The sequence below is a fragment of the Eleutherodactylus coqui genome, chromosome 1, assembly GCF_035609145.1.
Source record: "Eleutherodactylus coqui strain aEleCoq1 chromosome 1, aEleCoq1.hap1, whole genome shotgun sequence".
NCBI classification, from domain to species: Eukaryota; Metazoa; Chordata; class Amphibia; order Anura; family Eleutherodactylidae; genus Eleutherodactylus; species Eleutherodactylus coqui.
The window spans coordinates 227,825,052-227,850,775 of record NC_089837.1 but is presented as its reverse complement, the minus strand read 5'-3'; the positions used below and the strand labels follow the sequence as shown (position 1 = coordinate 227,850,775).

Genomic DNA, 25,724 nt, shown 5'->3' with positions numbered 1-25,724 from the left:
TTTCTGATATTTTAGAAATTTTTAATGTATTTTTTTTATAAACATTTTCTTCACGTGGCACATATTGTTTTGTTACTTAAAGTCACCATACACCCTCCCCCCCCCCCCCCCCCAAAAAACGTTACTGCATCTTGGCATACTCCATAGCAACGGAACAACTAACTCTGGAAAACACAAAGTAATGAATCAAAAACAAGGTGGAAAGTGGGAGCTGCTACAGGAAGAGATCCCTTTTAAATATATCGTTTGAGGAACTTGTTACATGGCAGCCAACTTCAAATAAATGCAAAATAAGAACAGTAGCAAAAATATCCCTGAATTACAGCACTGAAAACCGTTAAGGGGCTGTTAACATCATGTTTTAGCCGTCTGTCAAGCATATACGTTTTGATACAAAAAATATATAAATATTAACATATTACTTGACATACCCATAGAGTATAATTGGTTAAATGATGTTCCACATTGCTCGCAATTGGCCTTCCTTTTATTTATGAACTTTTTGTGGGATAGAAAAGCGCAACCCAAAACACTTTTCTGTCCCGCAAAAAAAAAAAAAAACCTTATTTTTTTCACATTAAGGTCAATAGAAAATGTAAAGCTGTAAATTTCAATATGTTAAAAATGTATACATTTTTCTCAAATGCCAAAAAACTGTGAAAATGCATACATTTTCAATGCATAAACAGATACAAAAGTATGGCTATGCATTTAACATATATGCTAAAAAAACGTACATTTGCTTAAAATTGTGTACATTTGAAAGTTTAACCTATATGTTAAATGCACATGAAAAACATAATGTGAACAGCCCTAAAGATATTGTCAGCTATGAAAAAGTATCCAAATTACAAGAAATCATTGGTGAAAACTGCCATTCCTTATGGTGTGCTTTAGATTCCCTAGTAAAGAAGATCCTGGTCCTACTCGGTGCCAAGAAGTGGCTCAAATACGTCTAGGCCATTTCACAGCAAAAACTGGCTGGAGACAACACCGACAGATCTTGATGTGTCACTCAGATTTAAGTTCAAGTGTCAGCAATGTGTATTCATATGTAGCAAATCAGCGGAACAGGCGGTAAGATGCCAGCCGTTCCACAGAACTAGTATATCTGGGCACCCGAGCCCTGCACTTGGCATAGCACAGCATCAGATTTTCCAAAAGTGCTCCTTTGCTGGCGCACAGTTGGAGGGGCATTTGGGCTCTATGATAGGAAACAGTCCATCTTCCCTGTCAACATACAAAGTGTCTAATCATTAATGCTCAATATTAATGTAAAGATTACACTGCCATGATCCATGTAACTCTTAAAACCTTATTTTAAAAATAATATATAATTTATATATAGAAAATATTCAAAACTTCAAATCATAAAAAAAAAAAATTACAAGATTTGCTGACATGTAATTTCAGTGCAAATTCTTAGAGAAACTATAAGTTTTCAGAACTTGCTGTAGTTAATATATTTGACTTGAGATTTACTTTATATCATTTTCTACCTTAAATTACTTGATATTAATATTGGGGAAATTGTGCACATGATCCACAATGAGATATTTGGTGCGGCAGAAGAGAGGATATCCTCTCATCACTGCAATGAACATCCATCCCTAATCTGTTGTACATATCGATGGAAGCAGCACATCCACAATTCTGTTCATACGATGAAAGCAGCTGGACGGACGGACGGTCAGACGACTTAGGTAGCCAGTGTAGAAGAGGTTCTATTGATGCACCAGATAAGGGAACATTTTAATGGCAAGTCAGGCAAACACTACGGAATATGAATGAGATGAACAGTAGACTCTTACAGCATCACCGTACCCCTGTCCATGACTCAATCATGTTTACACATCCACTTCCAGAATAGCTGTGAACACTTTAATCCTTGTATTATAAACACCATTATAACCGGCTCTATGGTAGATGACAAGACCATATCTGGGGTACAGACTGTGAACCAGACTGAGCAAATCATAGATTGCTTGTAAACAAATGCATTGAGTCCCTTGTGAGGAAGCTTGAACAGGTCCAACAGAAAACGAAGTCATTTCCCAAGCCGCTGCTCAGCGCCTGCGTAGCAACGGAGAGCAAAGAAAAAGTCTTCATATTGGATATTCACATGGGATGGCAGTGAACTGGAAAAAAAAAAAAAAAGAAAAGGCACATTATTCAAATAATAGGCAGCAGTTCTGTAATTCCATACTACTACCCTTGTTCAAGCTGAACTGTGACAGGATCACATACAGTTCGTTGTCTGGCCAAATAAGTAACTGGAAGCGCCTATCACAGTAAAATCCAGTTATAGACAGTCCACTATGCCCAATATGACCACTAAATAAATCCAAAGGTGTTTGAAGAGTCGGTCCAATGGAGGTTCCCCAATTCAGATGTCAAAGTAAAAAGGACTGTTGAGTATAAGGGGGAATTCACATCTATGCCGTAAGTGTGGTATAAGGATTGATGCAGTATCAACCAGCTGCCATTCAGGATACTGGGAAAGTTGAACTGAAATCCTTAACCGTCATCTCCCCCCTCCCTCACAGCTGCCACGTCTGATAACTATGTGGCATTAGGTAGTTCTTTGTGCGAATGGCAATAAAGGTAAGGCAGTGACAGGGGGTTGTTAATTAATCCCCCTGCCAGCGAGATGTAACACCTCGGATTGGTTCCCACAGACTCCCCAGCTCCAAGACTTTTATATAGAGAAAAGCTCTTAATAAGGGTTATTAGTCGTGTGAAGTTCCTATATATTGTATTTTTGGAATCGGGCGAGCCAGCTGAGTGACACATATCTATACATGTTGCGGTACGGGCCCTGTATCACCTTCAAACGGCGTATCCGGTTACCTGAATGTACTTTCCATATCATGCTTGATATAGCTGAATAAATAAAATCATCACGAGAAATATGCTGGGCATAGATTCCCGTTCAGATGATCTCCTGCAGAGATATATCCAAAATGGGGAATTATGGTTTTTCATTGGCCATTCGCATTTACCCACCCCTTTCTAAATGACCTCCGGTTGGGCGGGAAGGTCTGTTCTGGAGAATTCTTTATAACTTGGGTCTCAGTGAACCTCTAGGGTCAGACTTTAGAGATACGCTACGGCATAAGGCTTTCCCGTCTGCTTCAGTGACTCCGCACGAAAAGAACCTTGGGCCGCATATCCCAAATCTGGTATCTTTCTTTATTTACTCCTTGTTTTATTTTAAATACAGTCTGTTGTATATGCCTGTAAAACTTACCTACATTGTAACATTTTTCTGTATATTTTTGTAAATTTATAAATATTTGCACTGCTAGTCTTTTAGAATAAATCTGCTATTTATTAGCCAAGCCTTGTCAGTTTTAAAACGAACCACAACTCCAAAGATTGTGTTCATAATTCTTAGTCCGGGTTCCAGCTTCCCTGTGATAAAAGCTGGTGGTGATAGCGAGAGTGTGTGGGTATCGAAGAGTGCTGGAGACGCTAGACCAACCAGGGGGTGGTTCGAGCTTTCGCTCTGCATGCGTGCAGAAGCCAGGGAAAGCTGGGTACAAATCCGCCTGTATACTAACGACTCTGCACTTGCAACTCCGCTAGAGTGATCGATGGAGACTCTGCTGTGACAATTGATAGTGGCCAAAGCGCTCAAAATAATTTCCCCTTTCTCTCCCTGACCGCAAGCTCCATTCAAAGCCTCTATAGCAGATTCCACTGGAACAGAACATGACCGACCTGATTAAGTCAATAGGGTAAGTTGGACACTGCTGTTCGTTATAAATGGAAGCCACAGTGTTGATATGAAAAAAGACAATTACTATTACTGAGCAAGAATGCCTTAAGATGGACACCATAAAACCTCCTACAGCTCTGTTCTATGCAGAAGGAGATATTTTTGTATGTAGGCCTCATTGAAGATTTTAGGCCTAGTAATGCTGAAAACTGTAATGCAGTGGCATGGACTTGCCTAACCATCAGAATTCTGTGTTTTAAAGACATATTATTGTACTTGCTGAAACTGTTAGAGATTAATCTAAGACTTTATAGCAAGGCAAATAAGAAAACCGCTTCATCCCAAATCTCTAGCAGTTGTTCTAGATACTTCAATGTTCAACATATTTTTCTAATGGGTAGTCTGGGGAGAAAAAAAAACAACTAAAATTTGAAATTTGCTCAACGCTATATAAAAACTTTCTTTTTTCCATAAAGGAGTCGTACCCGCCTTGACAGAGCCCCCAAAATCCACTTCCGACAGTGTCTGGTACCCTGAAACATTCTTTCCCCAGCTAAAGCATGTGTACCTGGTGTAACTCAGAATCAGGCTGCAGCAGTCAAATGTTCCTGTTATAGGAAATAATCGCTGGAGCTGGAAGAATGCGGTATCACTTAAATACAGCGCTGAGATTACAAACTAACCTTTCTTCCCAGACTAGCCCTTCAAAATCCAAGAACAGAGCAAGGTAGAATATACCCCCCACCACATATGTGCTGTATTTACATGTAACGCTCATTAGGAATCATTTCCATTTAACAGTTGTGTCAAGCCAGTTCTTATTTAGATACAACCAATAGAAGAAAAAAAAATTCTACACATCTTAAACAACTATGCAGAACACAGCTGACTGCATAGTAAACTATGAGATCAGGTTCATCAGCAGGTAACCTCCAGGATATTGTTCTACACCAGAGGAAAGACTGCAGGGCTGGATGTATGTAGAAGAGCTCTTACAAGAAAATAGCCTCAAACAAAAAGGAAACACCCATTTCTAGCTCACAAAAAAATTTGTATAATATGCGGGAAGGGAAAAAGTACTTACATAATTTCTGAAAGTCTTATATGCCACGGCAGAAAACCTAATGTGCTATTGATAGAGCCAAATTTTAATATTAGATCAGGATCTGGGAAGTTTTGCCCACCTAGAAAGAAAAAAAAAATTATATTTAGACAATTTAGCCCCTTTCTTTACACCACATATACAAAAAATAAGGACAGCTAGTAGATCCAGTTGAATAAATGTGTGCATTTGCACATTAAAGTGGATGTAATGCAAAAGCATTCACAAAGGAACGCGACAGCGCTCTGGAAGCACCAATAAATATGCCAACATGGAATATATGAATTCTTAGGCACGTGCTGATTTTTCATGCAGTTTTCTGCAGCAGACGCACTGCGAGTCATCATTAAAATGGATTTTTTTTTCTTTTTATTGCATGCGGTAGATCGTGGATTCTTTTCTGCGCGGATGCACTGTGGCTCATCTACACGGGAAAAAAAAAATCTTCAACCCCACCTCTCAGCTTTTTCTTCACCTCCCTAATTGATTTTAACCTTCAAATCCGCAGTGAATCCTCAAATGTATTTGTGGATGCACTGCGGATCACTCGCTCCCATAGAGATGAATGGAGCCACATTCGCACGTCATCCGTGGTAAAAATGGAGCATGCTGTGATTTATTATCCACGTGTGGCATCCACAAATCAAATCCGCAGGTGTGAAATAAAGTGCGGACAGTCAACGCTTCTTTATGGTAGCTTGATTTGCAGATTTCACACGCAGATTCCGCAAATCAAATCTGCCCATAGACATTGGGCCAAAATTATATTACTGCTATATTTACTATGAATACAAATATAAGGTTTTGGCACACATTTTGATGTAGATGGGCTCACACAATCTATCAATATGACCGTTTCATGTGGCTGACTATTATCTGCCAAGACAGGATCTGGTGGCACCAGAAATAAGAAAGCCTTGCCTTTGGGAAAGCTATTTCCTTCTATCATTTGGCTTCTATTCTACATTGCATGTTCATTGGGAAAGCACCAAGGTGAGTGAGGAGACTCAAAAAGGCCATTCATGCTCCTTTGGGTAATATGCAAATAAGGGAGATGGAATAATATCTTCACAGTGCCACCTATTGGAGTCTAACTTTGGCTTGAAGGAATGCTGCCTTCCAATAGGTGGTGCTGTGGAGTTATTGTTATATCTCCTTTATTTGCATATTACCCAGAGAGGAGCATAAATGGCCTTTTGAGTCTCCTCGCTCACCATCTAGGTGCTCTCCCTAAGGAGAAAAGATAGCGTTTCTGACCCCCGTCCCAGGCCTCTCACTAGCAAAGCCAGACTCCTACTGTACACTGATGAAGGGCAAAAACCTTGAAACAGCTGTATGTACATGGAGTCTGGCTTTGCTTATAATTCCCAGTCATTGTTACAAGGCTTGTATAAAGAGTCTGACTTCGGCTTGGAGGAATGCTGCCTTCCAATAGGTGACACTGTGGAGGTATTATTCCATCTCCCTTATTGGGAACCCAATACTTATATGATTATTCTGGGACTTTTACTACTGATAACCTATCCTTAGAATAGGCCATCAAAGTTCATCGGCAAGGGTTCACCTCTCCAGATGCCTGCTGATCATCGGACCTAATTGTATTAGACAACTTCATTCCATTGCAATCAATGGAAGTGATGTCTCTTATTACACTTCTGGCTCCTCATTGTGGTCAGAGCCAGAAGTATAATGGCAGGCATCACTCCCATTGATTTTAATGAGTGATGCTGTCTATTATACTTCCAGCGTGCTGTCAGTGATTGGTGGCAGACCTCCATTAATCAGTTACTGATGACCTTTCCAGGGGATAGGTCTTTAAATAGCAAAAGCTCAGGAATATGCCTTTACTTAAATGCTTTCATTTGCAGCCATTTTTAAAATCTGCTGTTGGTGCAATAAAACCCACTAAACGTGATTGGGATGCTGCCATCCATGGTTTTGAGGAATCTACATAATTTTCCAATCAAAGGGTCTGTCACACTGAACCATATGCTGCTACTAATTTATACAAGGGAACTCAGAATTGTGACAAACTCCATTAAGGATGTATTCTCCCTAAAAATATTGCTTGTGAGGTCAAACCCAGTGCCTCAACAAAGGTACAAATACAGTAGCATACAGAGTGCCCATAAGGGGGTCCGTGTGCTGCTGCTTTGCTCTGTGTGAATATTAATAGAAACCCCAAATACTATTTGCTAACAGATTCACAAAACATAAAAACGGTGAATTCTAGTTGCCAATTACTTCTTAAAAGGTGGTCGAAGGCATCTACATCCAAATCTGCCGGTGTCTTCTGTCTGTCTGCTACAAGTTGACAAAAATTCTGAGCAGCTTTCACAATGTTTGGCTTCCCGTCCTCCGGAGACAGCACCTTTAGCACAGGCAAATGGCGAAAAGCTGGAAATATACAAGACATATGCACATATTTACCAACATAACCTTCCAGTCTACTTGCTTGTAAAAGGTCAAGGTAAAAACATTAACTCTTTTATTTGTAAATCTTTGAACCTCCAGCCATTTCTCAGGCTTCTGTTTTGTTTTCCATCCCTGCATTCCAAGTTACAACTTTATTTTTCCATATGAAAGTTTGTTTTTGCGTGATGAGTTGTATTTTTTTTAATGGTACAAGTTAATGCACAATTTATTGAATTGGAAAACTTTAACAACTTCTAAAAGTGGGGTGAAATGAGAAAAAAACCAGTCATTTTTCAGGTGGTTTTGCTTTTGCAGTGTTCATGATGTAATAAAAGTGACATGTTAACGTCAATCTATGGAGCAGCACATAAGGATACCATGTTTATAGATTTTGTGTCTCTCGCCACGCCCCACCCCCCTCCCCGTTTTTTTTCTTTCCTCTTCTTTTAAATAAGAGCCTCATAACTTCATTTTTCCATTGATGTGGGTTTTTATTGTACCATTTTGGAAAATGTGACTTTTTATTCGATGTTTGTTGGAAGATGGGGTGACAAAAAAAAAACAAAAAAACAGAACACAGAAAAACACAATTCTGGCATTATAGGTTTTCTTTGACAGCATTTACAATGTGAGATTAATAATGCCATACTTACATATTTCAGGCTTTTTCAGATGTAGCAATAACAATTATGTTTTTTTTTATTGTATAGATTGTTTTATTGGAAAAATGGAAAGAGAGAGGTTTTTGAATTTGGGGATTTGAACTTGTCATGGTTTGAACACTTCTACAATATACTGCAATTCTTCACATATTACACCCTACCACAAGCTTAGTAGACTGCAATGCATGGCAGCCGCGGGAACCTTAACTAGGCCCAGGGCTACTATGGCAACCATTGACACCTTGCAACTGCATCACATGGAGCAGGTTTGTGAGTCGGAGGGATCCCATTTTAGCTGACAATCTACATAGTCCAAACTGACCACGCAAGTAAGCTGTCAAACAGTTGTGATTGGAGCTAGCTGTGATCTTGGCTGTTCGCAGCGGCTGTTGGCTGTTTCAAAGACCTAGGAGGTGTCATGGCAACCATCTGCATCCCCCAATCACACATTTGGATGCTGGGAGCCAATAGAAAAGCCACCCCACCCAGCTTTTGCGGATCACTGAAAAGATGAGAGGTCACGATTATGTGACCAGTCCTGCTGTAGTAAGACCACCGACTTCTCAGTTACAGCACTTGTGTGCAGGAAGTTATTGCAATTAATACAGTGTATAAGGGTGCATGCAGCAGAGTCATCAGCTAAGAAGACTAGCATAAACAAGAGCGGCTGAACCCCTTTCCTACAATAGATCCCCAAAGTTAGTGACCATAACACCTCCACTTCTATACACCACCAAGAAGTAAGAAGCAGTAGGAAACATTTTTCCTATTTTCTGCTGTATAAACCTGGATGCATATTATTGTCTAAAAATTATAGTAATCTGACTTTGAAGCCTATTTTTCCTAATACAGGTTTGTAGAATTCGCAGACGCCACTTCTGAAGAGTATATTTGGCAGTGCATGTTGATGACGGATTAAAGCATTATGCTAAACAGCTCAAGAGTCCGCTTACTCAGCATCTGAGCAGGAGTATCTCTACCGTGGGCCGAATTCACAAGTGCTGGTTTCTGCCCCATTTTTTTTTTTAAGAAAAGAAAATATTTTCTACTGTCATTTTTACAAAAATCTGCAACAAAACAATACTCTAGCATACATAAAAAACACCCCCCCCCAAAAAACGTAAAAAGATAGCAAGATATGTAAATTTGCCATTGTTGTATTTGTACTGGCCCGCAGAGTTAATTTAACATCTTATATAATTCATACTGCACAGTGAACACCGTTTATAAAAAAAAGAAAAAAAACCTGAACAAATTTGCTGATTTTGTTATTCTTGCCTTTAGAAGGAAAAAAACTGAAAAAGAAAAATGGGATAAAGTCTAGAGCTCTTCTCGCTAAAAAATGGTCCCGCCTAGGGCTAGAGCTAGGACAATAGAAAAATGAAAGTCTTATTGCTCAATATATTAAAAAAAACACAAAACGAAAAAAGCCCTCATACGGCTACGTTGTCAGAAAAATTTAAAAAGTTATGACTTTTGGGAATGTGACAAAAAAAAAAAAAAAAGAAAAATTGGTTGGTCATTAGATCACAAAATAGGCCTGTCACTTAGGGGTTACATCTGTATTCCAAGAAAGTTCACACAGTTAAAAGACCTTGGTTGGTTTCCGTCCTCATGTACTTCTGCAATCTGACCTGAGCGCACACATCACATGCCTGACAGTCATAACCAGCTTTTCATCTGGCTGCTTATTTATAGTCCATTTCATACAGGAGAATAGTGCAATGTCGTGGATGGGTGTAAACCACCATTTAGTCCTGAGAATGGAGGTGCAGGTTCCCTTTTCACATTCATGCAGCTTTTCCTAAGTTTGTTCTTCCATTATTTTTGTACAATAAAACCATTTAGAGAAAAAAAAAAAAAGTTTGTGTTGCTACACATTTTTCCATCGATGGAGTTCTGTAAAGGATTGCTTTTTTGTAGGACAAGTTGTAGTTTTATTCCTATGGACACCATATTGTGGTAGAAATGACTTTTTGAATGCTTTTCAATCCTTTTTTGGTTAGCGGGATGAATGGAAACAATAATTATAGCATTCTTTACTCTAAGGCTGCCTGTCCACAGGCGTAGTGATATCCCACGGTAGATGGCTCCCTCCCCCCTCCTCTCCCGCGGCAACTCACCACTCACCCCCGCCGGCACTCGAATCTTTTGAGACGAGCGGGCAAGTACTCGCGAAAGGCACTACTCGCTCAAGTAATTTGCCTTAGCGAGTATGCTCGCTCATCTCTAATCGCTATGACTCTCCGCTCATGCACAGCAGGGCTTTGCTATGGAAAGCGTTCACTGCGTTCCCCGCAGGGTATGCAATGAAAATTCGCTCGTGGCCAGGCAGATTAAGACTGTCAACATGCCGGCTAAATGATATATTGCAAAATAACTAAAAAGTTTATATCAATTATGTGGCAGTTTGTGCATTTACCCTTTAATACTTTTAACATTATTCAACTTCCCCCATCTTTTGTTAAGGCCAGTGACACAAATCTGTATTTTAGTGGCAGTTTTGCTTCCGTAATACAGACATGTGTCCCAGCCCGTCTCCTGACCTGAACTCTGACCATCATAAATTCTACATTCAGGCCAGAACACACAATAGCATTATGGAAGAGAAAACATGGCTGAAATACGGTGATGTGTCACCATCTTTAGGCTCAGCAGGGAATTTGAACATGCAATCAGTCCTGTACTGCAGTATATTATGGCCCGTCAGCATTTATCCAATTAGTCCCTGCCTCTAACCCTGCGATCACAGAAGAACGCCATTAAATAGTTTACACTGTATCTGTCTCACTGTGAGATTTCTGTGAACCATTTTTAGAAGGCCTTAACCAGGCTGTAATCAGTTCACGCATTCACATAGAATATAGTACTCTACGCTTACACTGTGTTAACATCATCAGCAAATCATCCGTTTTCTATAACCCGCACATAAGCCAAACTTACTGACGATACGGTACTGTCAGGGGGTAGAAATGTGCGGGTCAAGAGGCTAGACCCATTGACAGGATAGAGCATATACTGTATGCCTTTAATCGGAGTACAGAAGCTTCTGTGTATACCAGCTGAAACCGGATGACAGAGCGGACAATAGACAGAACGTACAAAGGCTGAATAGTGCCTTTAACATTCACTAATCTAGGAAAGCAGATCTCAGACGGTGCATGAAAAGAAGTCTGTAGTTTGTGGAGCGTTAGATCACCTTTATCAGCTCCGTCAGCGCTGCCATTTGCATATTCAAGTGGAAACTTGGAGCACTCCTCCTTCTGCAGCCTTAACACTTCATCCATAAGTCTCGAGCTGTTTTGTTTGAAGATCCCTTAAAAAAAAATAATCATGATTTACTTCCTATGTTTACATGTTCACATCACTGTTTGCTATTAAACAGAACAAAAATGCAGTCAGAGCGAGCTGAAGCCAATCTGGTGAATAGCAACTACTATACAAGGCAATGGAAGAGCGACCTTCAGCAAACGTGAGAAAGCCATGAACCGCACAGCCATATATTATAGACGGATCCTCAGAATGCCCACGGACGGATTTCTACCGCGTTACCTGTGTGTCAATTCCACAGCTATTAGGTTCTCAGGAGGAGGTCTCCATTAATATAGCATTAATGGGGACTGCGGATGTCCGCAATCACTGGCAGGCAGTTTCCTTAGATGCACCCAGGTTTAGACAAAAAAAAAAAATAGGAAAAAATTATTTCATACTAACTAAAGCTGTGTGAACTGCCTAAAACCCCCTTTAAGCCCAATTTTTAATATGTGACATTGCTATAAATTGCCTGTATGTGGAGCCCATACTTTCCAATGGGTTCCTTCATATTCAAGATGTCTTCTATGTTGTGGGGAAAAAAAATTGCGGCGTGTTCTATACAGCCACGAATTGCAGTTTTACGTAGCCCATAGTTCTCTATTAAACCTTTGTTTGTGTTGCATCACATCACACAAAATCGTTGGTTTCGTGGAATGCGACTTTAACCCCTTAACAACCAGCCCATAGTGTTTTTACATCCTCCCGAAGTGGGCTCTATTCTCTGAGGACGTAAAAACATGCTTCCTGCAGAGAATAATGCCCCTCGGGCTGTGGACGTGACAGCTCCATGCTGTCGGTGTCCGCAGGTAGCTGACAGCATGGAGCTGTCATCCCGGGCTGTTCGGACACCCCCCCGGCATTGCGATCAGCGCTATGCAATGGATAGCGCCGATCGCAAAAAAAGTAAATAAAAGTACACAAAAGTTAAAGATTCAGCTGCTCTGATGGATTGGATCCATCGGAGCAGCTGAAATTACTCACCCAGGTCCGGCACGCTGCTCCCCGCTCTCCTGCCGCTGCGGTGCCCGAAGCCGGTCTTCTGCGCATGCGCGCCAGGCGGCATTACGTCAGCCGATGCGCAGAAGGCCCGGCGGCGCGGGAGATTTAAAATCTCCTGCTCCCGGCTCCGGTAGGTAGCCGGGAGGCAGGAGATGTCAGCGGGGACTGCGGTGAGCGGTCCCCGGTACCGCGATCGCCGTAATCCAAAAGTTAAAAAAAAGTTTTAAAAAAGTCAGTTTCACCTCCCCTCATGGATCGGATCCATGAGGGGAGGTGAAAATACTCACCCCCAGTCCTCAGCGGTGTCCCGATGTCCCGGGACCCGAATCCCCGTCTGCGCATGCGCGACCGATGATTGACATCGGGCACGTGCACAGACGGGCTCGAGCCCCGGGGAATTTAAAATCCCTCTGCTCCTGGCTGCCATGTGTAGCTAGGAGCAGAGAGATTATACCGGGGACATGATCACTGTCATCCAATAGATGACAGTGATCATGTAAAGTGAAAAAAAAGTGTAAAAAAGTAAAAAAAAAAAAAAAAAACAGTAAAAAAAAGTTTTTAAAAGTTTAAAAAGCGTACATTTCATCTCCCCTCATGGATCATATCCGTGAGGGAGGATGAAAGTACGTACCTAAGGCCCCCAGATTTATCCGCGGACCTTACCACAGCTTCTGCACCCGCACCCGTCGCCAAAATGGCGGGCGCATGCGTAAAAGCTGTGGATTGCCAGGATAATTTAAATTCTCCCTGCTCCTGGCTACAAAACGTAGCCAAGAGCCTGGAGGTTTCACGGAGGGCCGCGGTGAGCGGTTCCTGGTCACGTGTTCGCCATTATCCAATAATGCCGATCACGTAAAAGTAAAAAAAAAAATTTGAAGTTTCATCTCCCCTCACTGATGCGATCGGTGAGAGGAGATGAAACTTTTTACCGGAGGCCTGCGTATTTGAATCCCGACGCGATCTTCCTCCGTGGACCTTCCAGGATTTTGCACATGCGATTGCCGGCAAAAAGCCGGACACATGCGCAGGAGTCGGGGAGCACAGGAAACTTAAAATCTCCTTGCTCCCAGCGACCAACGGTCACAGAGAGCCTGGAGCAGTGACGGGTGGCCTCGTTGAGCGGTCCCCGGTCACGTGATAAAAAGGTAGCGATCTCCCTTAGGTCGGTCTCACATGACCGGATAACAATTACGGATTCTGCATGCTTCTGATCCGCGCTAATACGCAGATCAATCGCATTGGATTACACAATTCCGCTCACATTAGCGGGTTGGAATTGCGTAATCCACTCGCAGAAAAGAGAACGCAGCAGGTTCTATTTTACTGCGGATATCGGCAACATAGAGCCCATTGTGCTCCATGGTCGCGGATATACCCGCAGCCCATACGCAACTACATTGTATACGGGCTGCAAGTACCCGCGTCATCGCTAAGCGATGGTGCGGGAAATACAAACAAAGGTGTACTGTGCATGACCTCCTGTGTGAGTAGGCAGTTATGCGCAGTACATTACGCAGCCGTACGCAGGGTCACAGCCGGGCTCACAGATGGGATCCGCTGTGGGCCTCCGCAAGCGGATTCCGCCTGCACCCGCGTGAGCCCGGCGTTATTCAGAACGCTACCTGTGATACGTATTTTACAAGAAGCCCCGGGAACGCTCGCCTTCCTGCAGTTCCAGGAGCACCTTGTTGAGCGCCTGCTGTGTGAGACCGCCGCACCTCATCAAGCTTACGGAGACTCACGGAACGCCACTTTTTACACCCCATACCCGCCACTGAGGTCATGAAATACCCCCAAAAAGCATGAGAGGAGGGGGGGGGGGGGATACCCGGTTTTATTGCCCCATGAGCCCATTCCAACCAGCCTCCGTAATTACCCCTGTCTTCGGAAATACTACACAGTTCACATTTTTACTTTTATCTAAGATTTGCGAACGCCAAAAAGGGCGCGGAGGGCGGGGGGGGGGGGGAATTTTTAGGGAGTCAATCTTTATTCTGTACAAATAAGCAATGGGGCCTGGGATTTATTCAGTTGTGCCCAGAAATCCAACGGGTGTTCCGTCCTTTATAGGCCTTGCCATGCGTCCTGTAAGTAGATTAGGGCCACAATGGGTATGTTTCTGAACTCGGGACAAACGGGGGTATCCATTTTGGGGTGAACGTCTTCATTCCTATGTGCACTGTACAAAAAAACTGTTTTTAAATTGAAAAAAATTGTCAAAAAAATTGAAAATCGTAACTTTTTCCTTCTGCTTTGCTTAGATTCATTCAAATACTGTGGGGTCAAAATACGCAGTACACCCCTAGATGAATTCGTTAAGGGGTCTAGTTTTCAAAATGGGGTCATTTGAGGGGGTTCTTTATAGTTTTGGCCGCTCAATGGCTCTATAAGTGGGCAATGGGGCCTGAAATTTATTCAGTGGTACCCTGAAATCCAACGGGTATTCCTTTCATTGTAGGCCTAGCCATGGGTCCTGTAAGTCTATTAGGGCCACAATGGGTATGTTTCTGAACACGGGACAAACAGGGGTATCCATTTTGGGGTGAAAGCCTTCATTTATATGTGTGCTGTACAAAAAAAAACTGTTTTTAAATTGACACAATAGCCCAAAAAATGAAAATCCTATTTTTTTCCTTTTGCTTTGCTTGAATTTATTCAAAAACTGTGGGGTCAAAATATGCAGTACATCCCTAGATAAATTCGTTAAGGGGTCTAGTTTTCAAAATGGGGTCATTTGTGGGGGTTCTATATGGTTTTGGGCGCTCAAGAACTCTACAAGTGGGCAATGGGGCCTAAAAGGACTTCAAGCAAAATCTATGTTCTGAAAGCCACCGATTACTCCTTTTATTTTGGGCCCCGTTGTGCATGCGGACATAAGATTAGGGCCACAAGGGGTATATTTCTGAAAACAGCACAAACAGGGGTATCCATTTTGGGATGTATGTCTTCCTTCATATGTGTGCTGTACAAAAAAAGCCGTTTTTAAAATGACAGAATTGCCAAAAAAACAAAAATCCAAATTTTTTCCTTTTGCTTTGCTTGAATTTATTCAAAAACTGTGGGGTCAAAATACGCAGTACACCCCTAGATAAATTCGTTAAGGAGTCTAGTTTTCAAAATGGGGTCATTTGTGGGGGTTCTCTATGGTTTTGGGCGCTCAAGAACTCTACAAGTGGGCAATGGGGCCTAAAAGGACTTCAAGCAAAATTTGTGTTCCGAAAGCCACCGGTCGCTCCTTTCATTTTGGGCTCCGTTGTGTATCCAGACATAAGATTAGGGCCACAATGGGTATGTCTCTGAACACGGGACAAACAGGGGTATCCATTTTTGGGTGCAAGTCTTCCTTCATATGTGTGCTGTACAAAAAAAGCTGTTTTTAAAATGACAGAATTGCCGAAAAAACGAAAATCACAATTTTTTCCTTTTGCTTGGTTTGAATTCATTCAAAAACTGTGGGGTCAAAATATGCAGTACACCCCTAGATAAATTCCTTAAGGGGTCTAGTTTTTAAAATGGGCTCATTTGTGGGGGTTTTCTATGGTTTTGGGTGCTCAAGAACTCTACATGTGTGCTATGGGGCCTAAAAGGACTTCAAGCAAAATTTCTGTTTTGAAAGACACTGACTACTCCTTTCATTTTGGGCCCCGTTGTGGACTCAGATATAACAATAGGGCCACAATGGGTATATTTCTGAACACGGGAGAAATAGGGGTATCCATTTTGGGGTGTAAATCCTCATTTTCATGTAAACTATAGGAAAAAAATATATGTCTTTAAAATGACAGATTTGCAAAAATATGAAATTTTACTTTTTCTCCTCTAAATTGAATTAATTCCTGAAAAAAAACTGTGGGGTCAAAATACTCATGACACCCCTCAGTGAATACATTAAGGGGTGTAGTTTTTAAAATGAGGTCATTTGGGGGGGTATTATTCTAACACTCATGAGCCTTTCCAATCTCGGCTTGGTATAGGAAAACAAAGTGTTCCTCAAAATGCTAAAAAGTAATGTTAAATTTGTACGTCTCCTAAATATTTTTAAAAAAACGAAAGTTTTTCCATTGTGTGCCCAAAATAAAGTAAACGGGTGGAAATATAAATCTTAGCAAAAATTTCTATATTAATATTTAAGATATTGCAGTTGGAAATGTGAAAAAATTACGATTTTTCCAAAATTTTCCCAATTTTGGCGCTTTTAATAAATAAACACAATTTCTATCGGTCTATTTTTTCCGCCTAAATGAAGTACAACATGTGGCGAAAAAACAATGTCAGAATCACTTGGATATGCAAAACCTTTCTGGTGTTTTTCCATGTTAAAGTGACATGTCAGATTTGCAAAATTTGGCCTGGTCATTAAGGCGCAAACAGGCTTGGTCACTAAGGGGTTAACATTAGATTGCCCTACCCTAATTTTTGGGAGGGGCTGAAATATAAGCCCTACACTGGAAAATAACCCCTAGCTGCATTACAATAAATGAAAACAAAAAAAACCACACTACATTACCTAACATTTGCAGTCCGGGTCCTCCCACTGGTCTCCTCCGCTCTGGCATCACAGCCATCGGATTGGTTCATTGAGCTCTGCATTGATTGGACTGCAAGCAAGTCTGTCGGAGCGAAGAACAGCGGTGGGAGGACCCAGGCTGCAAATGTTAGGTAATGTATTGTGTTTTTTTATTGTAATGCAGCTAGGGATTATTTTTGGGGTAGGGCTTATATTTGAAGGGTGCCTGCGAAAATACTGAAAATTAGGGCAAGTCAGGAAAAATGAAGACCTACCCAAAATTGTGCAAGTCGTGAAAGAAAAATCACAGTACTGCCACGAGAAAATGCAGCAATAGCGCACAGAAATCGTAGGAACACAGCTGCAATTTTCTTGTGGCAGTTTCGCTGTCACCCATGTGAAAGAGGCCTTAAACTCATCTTTTAGGGTACATCCACGTAGCCGGAAATGCTGCAGATTCTCCACAGTAGAACCGCATGTGGAAAATTGGCAGTATTCTCGTTAATGACATAGTGAATGATATTTTAAGAAATCTTATCCACATTGTGAGGGGAAAAAAAAACAGCAACGTCAATTGATGTGTGGTGCGGATGTCAAATCTACAGCATATCAATTTCTACTGTGGCTTTTCGCTTCGAAGTTTACCCTCTGGGCTGCAACCTGCACAATATCCATGCAGATTCAGTACAGATTTTCTAGATAATTAGTCCCGTGTGCACATACCCCAATTGTGATTTCTTATAGTAGCAGTTTCACGTGGAAAATGGCAATGAGTTGTCTGGTTACATAATTGCTAGCTCTCATTTTAACGGTGTAAACCACAAAGTCGAGAACACATAACTTACTTTTCACCCTCAAGTTCTATACATCAGTCCTATTTTGGCAGGTCATTCTACAGTCTGATAGCTGGTGAGGTTAGTCCTCAGAGATTAAGCTTTTTATCTCGTCAGGAAATCCCATATATCCCGCCAACATGCAGTGACTGGTAAGCTGTAAGCTAGCTGCTAGAGATGAGCGAGTATACTCACTAAGGCACATTACTCGAGCGAGTAGTGCCGTAGCCGAGTATCTCCCCGCTCGTCTCTAAAGATTCGGAGGCCGGTGCCGGTGACAGGCGAGTTGCGGCGGGGAGCGGGGGGAAGAGAGATCTCCCATTCGTTCCTCCCCGCTCTTCCCCGCCCCGCGCCGGCCCCCGAATCTTTAGAGAAGAGTGGGGAGATACTCGGCTAAGGCACTACTCGCTCGAGTAATGTGCCTTAGCGAGTATACTCGCTCATCTCTAGTAGCTGCTGCAAACTAAAAGCGGATGTTCAGATTTAACCATCCTCTAATGAAAAAATAAGAAAAAACAAACACCCTACTAGAGATGAGCGAACGTACTCGGATAGGCACTACTCGTCCGAGTAATGTGCTTTATCCGAGTACCTCCCCGCTCGTCCTGAAAGATTCGGGACGCGCTGCGGAGCGGGGAGCTGCAGGGGAGAGCGGGGAGGAACGGAGGGGAGAACTTTCTCTCCTTCTCTCCCGCCCGCTCTGCCCCGCTCCCCGCTGCGACTCACCTGTCAGCAGCGGAGCGCCCCGAATCTTTCAGGACGAGCAGCGAGATACTCGGATAAAGCACATTACTCGGACGAGTAGTGCTTATCCGAGTACGTTCGCTCATCTCTACACCCTACACACGTCTGTGATGTCAGCCTCCCGGACACGCCAAGTGCATACTCAGCCTATAGGCAGTCTATGTCAGCAGCGTGTATGGGCTGTGTATGTGTAAGACACCACAGAAGACATTATACGCAAACACCCATGGACATAAGCCAACTCCAATCTGGCAATCAAAATAAACCCTGGATCAATAACTCCTCTGAAGCTAGTAATGATTAGAACATATAATATTGTATCACTCAAGAAAGGCGTCCAGGCCACTTTAGAACTCTTTTAGCGAGTTTGCCATCACTACATCCTCAGGCAAAGAGTGCTATAGTCTCACTGCTCTTACAGTAAAGAACCCCCTTCTATGTGGGTGTGGAAACCCGCTTTCCTCTAGACGTAGAGCATGCCCTCTTGTTACAGTCCTAGGTATAAGTAGACGATGGAATAGATCTCTGATATATTTATACATAGTTATTAGGTTGCCCCTCAGTCGTCTTTTTCTAAACTAAATAATCCCAATTTTGATAACATCTCTGGGTATTGTAGTCCACCTGTTTCATTTCTTACTTTAGTTGCCCGTCTTTGTACCCACTGAAGCTTTGATATGTCCTTCTTGAGTACCGGTGCCCAAAACTGCACACAATATTAGCCTTCCAGTCACTGTCTAGCGGCTCTACACTGTGGCCCATAGATACTGTAACACCCGATAGGCATGTGGACAGTGAACACATGGTCTATAGCCTCATTCACCTCCTCACCAAAGGCAAATCTATGCCTGGAAATTGGGATTCCATGTATATACGATGTCTTTAAATACTCCTAATTCCCCACCGCCCTACAGCTACGTGTACACTTCCACCTGGAGATGAAGCAATGGAAGTGGTTGTAGCATACATGACACGGAACAGAAATCAGCTATAGGGTATGCTTACATGTAGCGGAAATGCTGCAGAATTTCCGCAAAGGAAAATTACGCAGCATTTCTGCATCTAAAACAATCAAAATCCGCACCATTGGTGCCCCATGAAGGAAGCGCTGACATCACAAAGACATCAAACAGGGGAGTGCAGTATCTTCTGAAGTCAGCTGCTGAGACGCAGCAGATCATTAGTCAAATTATGCATTGCTGATGTCTTTGCGGAAACTCTGATTGGCTGAGACAGTCAATGAAGGCCTGTGATTGGGCATCGAGTCAGCACCAAGAATTAATCACAGCAATCTATTGCTGGAGGCAGGGTTCTCAAACCTGGCCTACGGCAATAGATTTGTCGGTGCAGGGAAAACCCGAAGCAGCGGCAGAGATAAACATCCGGGACCCGGACGGCAGCTGCTAGGTGAGTATTGTTTGTTTGTTTTTTTTCTATCTAGTGTAGCTAGGACTGATTTGCAGGATAGGGCTTATATTGCAAGCCCTCCCCCCGAAAATCAGTGTGCGGTTAACACTGCCAAAAACGTGGCACCAAGTTTTGCCGCATTTTCAGCAGTACTGAAACCGCTGCCCATTCATTTCAATGGGCGACGCAGGGCTGAAAACGGACGAAAATAGCGCAGTGTTGAAGACGCTGCATTTTCAGCCTTGTGTGAGCAGCCCCATTGAAATTAACGGCTGCGTTGAAAACGCAGCGCTAAAAGCTGTACAAAAATGCCTGTGTGAGGGAGGCCTAAGGCCTCATGTCCACGGGGAAAATCAGGCCCGCCGCGGATTCTTCATGTAGAATCCATAGCAGGTCCCTCCTGCCCCGCGGACATGAGGCCTAAAAATCAGAATAAACTCACCTGCTCCGGATCTTCCTTCCTTCCAGGCTGGATCTTCTTTCTTTGGCACGGCGGATGTACTCAGCACGTCGGCAGCGTGCCGCGCGCATGCGCCGGGCCAAAGAGAGAAGATCCGGCCGCGATGGAAGGAAGAACTGCATCGTCCGGAGCAGGTGAGTTTAATTCTGGTACGGGCCTCCCACGGATCCGGACGGCTTCCAAAGACTTCAATAGAAGCCTGCGGGCGCCGTCCCTGCGGGAGACCCGCACGAAAATGGAGCATGTCCATTTTTTTCCCCGCGCGCGGATCCGCGCATGACGGGAAAAATGACATTCGCAGGTATTTAACTACCTGCGGGTGTCCAAGGCATCCCTATGGGGAGCGGATCCGCGTGCGGGAGAACCGCTGCAGATTTTATGCCCGTGGACATGAGGCCTTAGGCTTCATATCCACGGCACACGTGGGTTCTGTGCAGGGAATCCCGCACCAGCACAGCTGCGGCCAGTGAGCCGTGCTTACCTGCATTCCCCGGCAGCGGCATCTGTGAGGATACCTCCATTTCTGGGTTCACTGTACTGCGTATGGTCCTCATGACTTGCTGTCGGACAAGCACAGTACAGGTTTGTTTTTGTTTTTTTTAATTCTCCTGCTTTCCTGTAGATCCTGCAGTATCAGCTGCGGATCGGATGGCTTGCCATTGACTTCAATGGAAGAAGTCTGTGCAGGACCTGCAGAAAAATGGAACATGCTGTGATTTGTTTTCCGGACCAAAAGGTCCGCAAATCAAATAGGCATGATTTAATCAATTTGCAGGCGCCCATGTTTCTCTATGGGCGGCTTGATTTGCGAATCACCCGCACGGATTCTGCAAATCCAATTTGTCTGTGGGCCTAAAGAGGGGTTACCCAGACAGTACAACCACTTCTGGACAGGCTTTTCTTTTTGGCATCTCTTACCCTGGGTTCACACGGGTCGGAATCCTTTCGGAAATCTTTTGGTTTTGCCACAGCAAAAAAATGTATTATAAATCACCCTGCAGTCTGCCCAAACGGACGTGGGACCACAGAAGATTTAGCAATCCTGGTTTACAGCAAGTCCCTAGCTGATTGCGGGAGTGCCCGGGATGTCCCCCAATAGGGGTGAGTCGCAGAATCCCTCAATGTCCGTGGTCCCTATTACCTTCTATCAGACTGTGACTCCCAGCGACTAATACGGCTCCCGCGTGGCAGAGCAGCGGGATAGAAGATGCATTGTAACGGACCAGCGTGGTGTTGGTCAGTGAGAACAGCCTGTCTCCCCTCTGTGATGGTCACACATCCACTCTACACACCCTGCTTCTGTCTCCATGCCGTCGCCTTAGTAACCTGCATTAATCACGTATCACTCTCACATGAAGATCACATGCAAATAGCAAGGAATGTGATGCAAGCCGTTGTTATAATACTCTCATAGTAAATAATGAGCAGTTCTGGTAGAGGAACCCCAGAGCTAGGGCAGGAGCCCGGCCACAGTATGAATGACTAGAGCTAAGGAGGAGGACTAGTAGCGGCGGTATCGCCATGGTTACCTTGCGGGTCATAGACGCTGACATAGGAGATGCCCAGGGCCATGCACCACAGCACCAGGCTGGCCACGTCCGGGAAGCTCTCCTGCTCCTCGCCGATCAGCAGTCCTATGTGCACCGGTAGCTTGTGGAGCTGCGCCCGCTCCCGGCTCCGCTGCTGGGGCAGCAGGGTGCAGTCACAGCGCTGCCGCAGGTACTGCACACACCGGCACCGCGCCTCCCGCCGCAGCAACCTGCAGTCCAGCCGCGGCCCCCGCTCCTGGTGGGCGAGGTCAGGAGGCAAGAGGAGGGCGCCCGCTGCCCGCCACACTCTCCAGTGCCAGAGACGGAGCCATGCCAGCAGTGCCCGCTGTGCGCCGAGCAGCAGGTGCAGGAAGCGCCAGGTCAGCGCGTACAGCACTGACATGTCCGCTGCTCACCGGCACCGTGTCCCCGCCACCATGTCACTGCCTCGCAGGGAACTCCAGCGCCCCACACTCCGCACACGTTCAGCCGGGATTGGACGAGCCGCTCTGTGTCGTCACTTCCACGGGAGAGCAGCAGCGTGACGTGTCCTGCGCAGGTTGGAGCCGGAATCCGGCAAAAGCTGGTGGAACGAACGAGACGTGAACTCCGGACTGACGTGTACAGCGGGGAGACAGCGACACCTATGGACCGGGCGGGGAAGTCACTGAACTCAGAGGGCTGATGGAGTAGCAGTGCTGTATATTATATGTGCTGCTCAGGGTGCTCTCAAAAATATATATTTTTCAGAATAAAGCCAGAAGCCAAGTTCCACATGAGATGTGGTGGAAACAGAAAAGGGCAGAGTTGGAACACAAAGTGACCCTGGAAAAAATTGTCAAAGTAGCCTCATGTTGTAGGTGCGCTGTAACCAGCAACAAGTGGGGTGAGCACAAATAGGGAGGAGTCAGCAAGCCGCATCCACATTGGCAGTTGGAGGAAAGAAGCCTACAGCTTAAAATTGCTTCACCTCCTCTTTGCCCTTCCTGGTTGCTGCTGACCACGGCATGTGACTGCTGCAGCCAATCACTGGCTAAAGAAAGTCACTTCTGTGATTGGCTGCAGCAGTCACATGTCCTGGGCAGCAGCAACCAGGAAGCATATTAGCCTCTTACGCCCCACTTCTACACGAGCCAGCCTAAACAACCAATCTCTGTGAACCAGCCAAACCAAATAACCAATCACTGTGAATCAGCCAACTCAAATACCAATCACCGGGAATGAGTAAATCCAAACAACCAATCAGGTTGCGAATGGTGTGCATTTGGGGAGTACTATAGATATATGCAACCAGGAAGGACAGACAGCTTGTGAAGCAATTTTAAAGAAGCTTTCCAGTGAAATACAATTGATGATCTATCATCAGGATAGGTCATCAATAGTTGATCATCTGGGGTCCGTCGCTCAGGGCCCCGACCCATCAGCTGAGCAGGTGCATACTGTCAGTGCTGCAATAACACAGAGGTCAGAGTCGAAGTCTCAACGACAACCTCTCATGTAGCTGCTGGCGCTGGTAACTGTAGGCACGGCTCCCATTGATTTCATGCGCCCGCACAGCTGATCGGTCGGGGGCCTCAGCGGCACACCCCAGCCGATCAACTATTGATCACCTGTCCTGAGGATAGGTCATCAATAGTATTTCACTGGAAAACCCCTTTAAGTTATGAGAAAACCCCTCTAGGGCAGTGATGGGTAACCTTTTAGAGACCGAGTGCCCAAACTGCAACCCGAAACCCACTTATTTATCACAAAGTGCTAACATGTCAGGGGCGGAGCTTATCACGACATATGATTTTACCCCCATCATTCTAAAAAGGAAAGGGCCGCTTCAAAATAGACAGGCTGCAGATTTTGACTGCTTTTTGGGTGCGGAAATACTGCAGAATTTTTCTGTGTAAAAACGACACCCCACAGCGGCCCCCAGTGTAGTAGTGACACCCTACAGCAGCCACCAGAATAATAGTGACACCCCACAGCAGCCCCCAGAATAATAGTGACACCCCACAGTGGCACCCAATAGTAATAGTGACACCCCACAGCGGCCCCCAGTGTAAAAGTGACACCCCACATCGGCCCCCAGTAGTAATAGTGACACCCCACAGCGGCCCCCAGTGTAATAGTGTCACCACTCAACGGCCCCCAGTGTAATAGTGACACCCCACAGCGGCCCCCAGTAGTAATAGTGACATCCCACAGCGGCTAGCAGTAGTAATAGTGACATCCCACAGCGGCCCCCATTAGCAATAGTGACATCCCACAGCGGCCCCCAGTAGTAATAGTGACATCCCACAGTGGCCCCCAGTAGTAATAGTGACACCCCACAGCGGTCCCCAGTGTAATAGTGACACCACACAGTGGCCCTCAGTAGTAATAGTGACACCCCACAGCGGCCCCCAGTGTAATAGTGACACCACAAAGCGGCCCCCAGTATTAATAGTGACATCCCACAGCGTACCCCAGTATAATAGTGATACGCCACAGCGGCCCCCAGTGTAATAGTAACACCACACAGCGGCCCCCAGTAGTAATAGTGACATCCCACAGCGGTTTCCAGTAGTAATAGTGACACTACACAGTGGACCCCAGTAGTAATAGTGACATCCCACAGCGGTTCCCAGTAGTAATAGTGACATCCCACTGCGGCTAGCAGTAGTAATAGTGACATCCCACAGCAGCCCCCAGTAGTAATAGTGACACCCCACAGTGGCCCCCAGTAGTAATAGTGACACCCCACAGCAGCCCCCAGTGTAATAGTGACACCCCGCAGCGGCCCAGTATTAAAAGTGACATCCCACAGCGTACCCCACTATAATAGTGATACGCCACAGCGGCCCCCAGTGTAATAGTGACACCCCACAGTGGTCCCCAGTAGTAATAGTGACACCTCACAGTGGCCCCCAGTAGTAATAGTGACATCCCACAGCGGTTCCCAGTAGTAATAGTGGCATCCCACAGCGGCTAGCAGTAGTAATAGTGACATCCCACAGCGGCCCCCAGCAGTAATACTGACATCCCATAGCGGCCCCCAGTAGTAATACTGACATCCCACAGCGGCCCCCAGTAGTAATAGTGACACCCCCCAGTGGCCCCCAGTGTAATAGTGACACCCCACAGTAACCCCCAGTGTAATAGTGACACCTCACAGCGGCCCCCAGGTGTAATAGTGACACCCCAAAGCAGCCCCCAGTATTAATAGTGACATCCCACAGCGTACCCCAGTATAATAGTGATACGCCACAGCGGCCCCCAGTGTAATAGTAACACCCCACAGCGGCCCCCAGTAGTAATAGTGACATCCCACAGTGGTTCCCAGTGTAATAGTGACACCCCACAGCGACCCCCAGTATAATAGTGAAATCCCACAGCAGACAATATTCTAATAGCGACATCCCACAGCGGCCCCCATTATGATAGCAACATCTCACAGCGGCCCCCAGTATGATAGCGACATCCCACAGCAGCCCCCAGTATGATAGCAAAATCCCACATCGGCCCCCAGTATGATAGCGACATCCCACAGCGGCCACCAGTGTAAAAACGACACCCTACAGCGGCCCCCAGTGTAGTAGTGACACCCTACAGCAGCCACCAGAATAATAGTGACACCCCACAGCAGCCCCCAGAATAATAGTGACACCCCACAGCGACACCCAATAGTAATAGTGACACCCCACAGCGGCCCCCAGTGTAAAAGTGACACCCCACATCGGCCCCCAGTAGTAATAGTGACACCCCACAGGGTCCCCCAGTGTAATAGTGACACCCCAAAGCGGCCCCTACAAATGTCCTTCATGGCCCCTTTAAGCAATTATGGCCCCCTTTATATAGATTAAGGCCGGCTGCACACGGCCGTGATGGGCTCCGCCGCGGAATTCCGTGGCGAAGCCCATCACGGCGCCCCCCAGGAGACCCCAAACTTGCCTGCGGATCCGGCGTCCTCACTCCCGCATGACGCTTCCCCGCCCACCTCCGCCGCGTCATGTGATACACCAGCCACGTCACATGACACGCCCACCGAAGATACAGCGGA

At 45.0% G+C, this 25,724-nt stretch overlaps 1 protein-coding gene across 1 annotated transcript; it reads right to left on the bottom strand.

Annotated features, from left to right (window-relative positions):
- NUS1 (NUS1 dehydrodolichyl diphosphate synthase subunit) lies at positions 1-22,231 on the bottom strand. Its single transcript, XM_066606210.1, has 5 exons — positions 21,695-22,231; positions 11,100-11,216; positions 7,068-7,220; positions 4,806-4,905; positions 1-2,138 (listed from the first exon to the last, which is right to left on the bottom strand). The coding sequence occupies exons 1-5, from the start codon at positions 22,095-22,097 to the stop codon at positions 2,048-2,050; spliced, it is 864 nt and encodes a 287-aa protein (XP_066462307.1). The 5' UTR covers positions 22,098-22,231; the 3' UTR covers positions 1-2,047.
- Between the last annotated feature and the right edge of the window lie 3,493 nt (positions 22,232-25,724).